The sequence below is a fragment of the Oncorhynchus nerka genome, linkage group LG12, assembly GCF_034236695.1.
Source record: "Oncorhynchus nerka isolate Pitt River linkage group LG12, Oner_Uvic_2.0, whole genome shotgun sequence".
Classification (NCBI taxonomy): domain Eukaryota; kingdom Metazoa; phylum Chordata; class Actinopteri; order Salmoniformes; family Salmonidae; genus Oncorhynchus; species Oncorhynchus nerka.
The window spans coordinates 61,737,836-61,743,923 of NC_088407.1; the positions used below are offsets into that span (position 1 = coordinate 61,737,836).

The 6,088-nt window shown below is 39.9% G+C and overlaps 1 protein-coding gene across 1 annotated transcript; it reads left to right on the top strand.

The window, feature by feature from the left end:
- The first annotated feature begins 466 nt into the window (after nucleotides 1–466).
- On the top strand, nucleotides 467–5,982 carry zdhhc22 (zinc finger DHHC-type palmitoyltransferase 22). Its single transcript, XM_029676160.2, has 2 exons — nucleotides 467–1,223; nucleotides 1,322–5,982. The coding sequence occupies exons 1-2, from the start codon at nucleotides 668–670 to the stop codon at nucleotides 1,603–1,605; spliced, it is 840 nt and encodes a 279-aa protein (XP_029532020.1). The 5' UTR covers nucleotides 467–667; the 3' UTR covers nucleotides 1,606–5,982.
- Nucleotides 5,983–6,088: the final 106 nt, after the last annotated feature.

Sequence of the window (6,088 nt, forward strand, 5' to 3'; positions counted from 1 at the left end):
CCCTTCGTTATCTTTGATTTCATTGGTCAAAATATAACCACACAATAGGCTACAGGGAATGAATGCCACAATTGTGAACTGGGTTTCTGTTTTTCTATAGAGAACAAGATCTTGTTGGTGGTATCATCTGTTTGTAGAGATTTGCAGATCTGGATTAGCTAATTTAGGAGTGCCAGATGTTAATTTCGGCAAGATGCCTATGTAATTCTGTTTAATCCAAATCCTACCTTTTAATCTTATTTGTGTCATTGACCCTCCATAATAAATCAATGTCATAAATCTATTTTTATGCATAGAGCTCCCTACAAAGGCAAAGTACAGTAACTATGTAAACAATGTATCTGCAAAATCTGATTTAAGTCTTTTTCTTTCTAGACAGAAAGCAATTTCTGGAACTTCATAATATAATTTGATTGGCTGACTGACTTGTTCTTGTGTCAAGAAACTAAATACCACATTAAATCAGATAATATACCTTGTCATTTCAACAGATCAAATATGTTAGTTTTTTTACAAAATGTGTACTTACTGCACTTTGCTTATAGGCCTATACGCAGAGGAGCTGTCCTTTTCAGCACCACTGTCGCCTTGTGCACACCTACCCAGTTACACAATACTGTAGTCATGTTATAAGTAGCCTAATGCTCGTCTCCATTTTATCACAGGAATGATAATCAGGATGTTTAAATTAAGACTCCTCAACGCTGTCGCCCCAGCATACTTTTTCTCAGCCACAGCGGTAACCTTCATTTTTCACTTCTGCTTTTTCATCCCAACGATTTTTCAAAGCCCGGGCATCTCACTGAGAGCATCAACTGTGATTCACACCGCTGTTTTCCTATACCTGATGCTGAACGCTTTAGGTAACTATATCATGACTATAAAGTACCCCGCTGAGAGCGCAAATGAGACCGTGATTCCTGCATGTTCTGCAGATTGCTCAGATAAAATAGACGCCCACTACCTCCTCAACGGTCGCCACTTCTGCAAACTCTGTAAGAAAGTCATACTCAGGAGGGACCACCACTGTTTTTTTACTGGAAACTGCATTGGCAACAAAAACATGCGATACTTCATCATGTTCTGCATATACACGTCATGCACTTGTTTGTACTCCTTGGTTCTTGGTGTGGCCTTTCTAACTGTGGAATACAACATCTCCTTTGAGAACCCATTGACTTTCCTCACCCTTCTGCCCCTCTCTACTGGTTACTTCTTCCTCGGTGAGTTTCACATATAGCACTTTAAAATTTATGCAAGGATATTGAGTTTCTGAACTTACCAAGCGCTCTTCTTTCTCCTCTATTCCCCTCCCTATCAGGAGTTATTTCAGGTCTGCAGTTCTTCCTGGTGTTGATGCTATATGTGTGGCTGGGCATCGGCTTGGTGTGTGCAGGGTTCTGCTGTCAGCAGGTGCTGCTGGTAGCGCGGGGGCAGACCTACTGCCAGATGAAGCGAGGCCAGCTGGTGGAGAGCTGCAGCTCTTGGAAGGACAACCTGAGTGATGTGTTTGGCTCCCACTGGGCGGTGGGGCTTTTCCTGCCAGTACAGACAGTGGAGGCCTTTTCAGGAGAGGTCGCTGCCCACCACCATAAACATGACTGAGGTTCACCAGGATAGAGAGAACCTGGGCATCATTCACATGAACTACCCCCAGTGGTTCACATAAAGAAGATATCAATTGCATACTCCCCGAGTCCTATCTCTTCGTCTCCGTCTCAAAACCCATTGGATGAGAAAGCCAGAGGTCCCACCCCTCTGACCTTCTCCTCCAATGGGTTATGAGAAGGAGACGAAGAGAGAGGACGTGAGGAGTATGCAATTGAGATCTTCCCATTGACTCATCATCATGCTTCCTTGTTGGGCTTGTCAGGAGGATAGTTTAAAATGTGCATCAAATGAGGGAAGCCCAGAACAAACATAATGTGTCCATGATAGATAGATATGCACACACATACCTGTTCTGACCTCTTCATCTTAACTCGTATACAAGAAAACTGTGCTCAGCATATATACACATATACATATATATATACACACACATATATATATATAAATAACTTACTGATAATGGCTTTTAATGACATTGGTCTACTATTCACGGAATGTATACATGAATACATTCCTTGAAGGACAGGAACAATAGCAATCTGAGAAGTGTATGGAATGCAGGTGTAAAAAGCAATCAAAGAAGATGTATAAGTATGTACACTGCATTTGGAAATTATTCAGAACCCTTGACTTTTTCCACATTTTGTTACTTTACAGCCTTATTCAAAAAGTGATTAAATAGCTTTTTCCCCCCTCATCAATCTACACACAATACCTCATAATGACAAAGCAAAAACAGATATTTTTTGTGTGCAAATTATTAAAAATAAAAATTGGAAATATCACATTTACATAAGTATTCAGACCCTTTACTCAATACTTTGTTGAAGCACAGTTGTCAGCGATTACAGCTACAAGTTTGGCACACCCGTATTTGGGGAGTTTCTCCCATTCTTCTCTGCAGATCCTCTCAAGCTCTGTCAGATTGGATGGGGAGCGTCGCTGCACAGCTATTTTCAGGTCTCTCCAGAGATATTCGATAAGGTTCAAGTTTGGGCTCTGGCTGGGCCACTCAAGGACATTCAGAGTCCCAAAGCCTGTCTTGGCTGTGTGCTTAGGGTCGTTGTACTGATGGAAGGTGAACCTTCTCCCTAGTCTGAGGTCCTGAGCGCTGTTGAGCAGGTTTTCATCAAGGATCTCTCTGTACTTTGCCTCAAACCTGACTGGTCTCCCAGTCATTGCCGCTGAAAAACATCCCCACAGCATGATGCTGCCACCACCATGCTCCACCATAGGGATGGTATTGGCCAGGTGATGAGCGGTGCTTAGTTTCCTCCAGATATGAAGTTTGGCATTCAGGCCAAAGAGTTCAATCTTGTTTCTCATGGTCTAAGAGTCCTTTAGGTGTCTTTTGGCAAACTCCAAGCGGGCTGTCATGTGCCTTTTATTGAGGAGTGGCTGCTGTCTCGCCACTCTACCAAAAAGGCCTGATTGGTGGAGTGCTGCAGAGATGGTTGTCCTTCTGAAAGGTTCTCCCATCTCCACAGAGAAACTCTGGAGCTCTGTCAGAGTGACCATCAGGTTCTTGGTCACCTAACTGACCAAGGCTCTTATCCCGATTGCTCAGTTTGGCCTGGCGGCCAGCTCTAGAAAGAGTCTTGGTGGTTCCAAACTTCTTCCGCGTAAGACTTGATGGAGGCCACTGTGTTCTTGGGAACCTTCAATGCTGTAGGAATGTTTTGGTACCCTTCACCAGATCTGTGCCTCGACACAATCCTGTCTCGGAGCTCTAAGGACAATTCCTTGGACCTCATTGCTTGGTTTTTGCTCTGACATGCACTGTCAACTATGGGATCTTATATAGACAGGTGTGTGCCTTTCCAAATGATGTCCAATCAATTGAATTTACCACAGGTGGACTCCAATCAAGTTGTAGAAACATCTCAAGATGATCAATGGAAACAGGATGTACCTGAGCTCAATTTCGAGTCTCATAGCAAAGAGTCTGAATACTTATGCAAATAAGATCTGCTTTTTTATTTTTAGTACGTTTGCTAAATTTTCTAATAACCTGTTTTCGCTTTGTCATCATGGGATCGTGTCTGTAGATTGAGGAAAATAATTGTTTTAATCCATTTTAGAATAAGGCTGTAACATAACAAAATGTGGAAAAAGTGAAGGTGTCTGAATACTTTCCGAATGCACTGTGTGTAGTTATTTTGGACTACATGATATCAATTATAATTCATGTAGTGGTTACACTTAAATAACTGTAAGTGCATGCTTACCTTTCCTGTGCGGATTTTGTGGCAATATGTTGCTAGATAGCATTTAACACAAAATGCTGTGATAGAACATTTAAAATAAGGATTTAGAGTCTTTAGCTGGTATGCACAGGTATGATACTCCAAACATTTAGACATTCAGGAAAACACAGTAGCATAAATGACTGTATTGGGGCAGATGTTGGGACCTACACATAATGGGGGGAAGATGATGTTATTGTCATCAACAAAGTGATTTTCTTTGGTAGATTTCCCAGTTTTAACTTTCACCAAGGGCTACTGTCGCTAACAATATGTAACTCCACTGGAGGGAAAACTCACTAAAATGGCTGTATAGCACAATTTGCCAGGCTTACAATGGTATCAGGAGTATGGAACATTCTATTGCATAACAACATTTGAACTAGAACACTAATTTAAATACTTTTTGTTGTTGATAAGTTTTCTCTGAAAATAGGGGAAATGTGTTAGCAGTTTGTAGATACACATTCAGACAGTGCTTTACAAGGAGAAACAGAAATCTACAGCAGAGGAAAACCAGGGTAAGAATTGAGGTTGCTGATCTTTATTTCCAAACTATTGTCCATTGTTGTCGTATGGCCTGTACCTACAAATGACCCCAAAGATGATGAACCGTATTTTGGATTTGTTCATGGTGGGATCCTACAATAAGACTGTACACTTGTTCCAAATTTGTTGAGCAAGAGATCGTGCCTTCAGAAAGTATTCATACGGGGGGGTATGCAGGCTGTTGTTTGTTTTCTCACCCATCTACATACCCCATGATAACAAAGTAAAAACATGTTTTTAGAAAATTTGGCAAATTTATTGAAAATGAAATACAGAAATATCTCATTTCCATAAGTATTCACACCCCTGAGTCAATACATGTTATAATCACCTTTGCCGCGATTACAGCTGCAAGTCTTTCTGGGTAAGTCTCTTCTGGGTAAGTCTAAGAGCTTTGTATCCCTAGATTGTACAATATTTGCCCATTATTATTTTCTAAATTCTGTCAAATTGTTTGTTGATCATGGCTAGAAAATCATTTAAGTCTTGCCATATATTTTTGAAGCCAATTTAAGTAAAAACGAACTATTGATTTTAGGTTATTGTCCTGCTGAAAAGTGAATGAATCTCCCAGTGTCTAGTGGAAAGCAGACTAAACCAGGTTCCCTCTAGGATTTTACCTGTGCTTAGCACCATTCTGTTTCTTTTTTATCCTGAAGAACTCCCCAGTCCATACAAGCATACACATAACATGATGCAGCCACCACTATGCTTGAAGATATGGAGAGTGGTACTCAGTAATGTGTTGTATTGGATTTGCCCCAAACATAGGTTTATATTCAGGACAAATTTTTTTTTTTTTGCAGTATTACTTTAGTGCCTTGTTGTAAACACGATGCATGTTCTTTTCACTCTTAGTGTAGTATTGTGGAGTAACTACAATGTTGTTGATCCAGCCTCTGTTTTCTCCACACACACAGCCATTGTATATTTGCCATTGTATATTTGTAATGACTGGATGTATTGATACACAATCCAAAGTGTAATAACTTCACTATGCTCAAAGAGATATTCAATGTCTGCTTAAAAAAACAAAAAAACATCTACCAATAGGTGCCCTTCTTTGCGAGGCATTTGAAAACCTTCCTGGTCTTTTTGGTTGAATCGGTTTAAAATGCACTGCTCGACTGAGGGACTTTACAAATAATTGTACGAGTACAGAGATGAGGTATGTTAAACACTATTATTGCACACAGAGTGATTCCATGCAACTTACAGTATAGTCACTTAAGCAAATGTTCACTTCTGAACTTATTTAGGCTTGCCATAACAAAGGGATTGAATACTTGTCTTGAGTCATTTCAGCTTTTCATTTTTTATTAAAATGGTAAAATAAATATATAATTCCACTTTGACATTATGTGGTATTGTGTGTAGGCCTGTGACAAAACAATCTAAATTGTAGAAATGTCAAATGTAACACAACGAAATATGGAAAAAGTCAAGGGGTGTGAATACTTTCTGAAGGCACTGTATAACATTTTACAGCCCATCTTTAACTGTAATGAATATTCTGGTATTTATTCTGGTATTAGATTCCATCTGGAGCAAATAAATTATCTTATGGAAAAACAAACTGCTTTGTAGAACTATTTAGTCTATTCCTGTTATATTACCACTAAAACAGTTCAGTATGGCAGTGGTCTTTTCTGGCTCAGATGGAGTGCACTCAAAAACACCAA

What these genes read in the sequence shown, in the direction of transcription:
- zdhhc22 (XM_029676160.2), top strand. Translation starts at nt 668, where the DNA reads ATGATAATCAGGATGTTTAAATTAAGACTCCTCAACGCTGTCGCCCCA. An exon ending in TACTGGTTACTTCTTCCTCG is followed by an intron (nt 1,224 to 1,321) that starts GTGAGTTTCACA and finishes CCTCCCTATCAG; the next exon opens with GAGTTATTTCAGGTCTGCAG.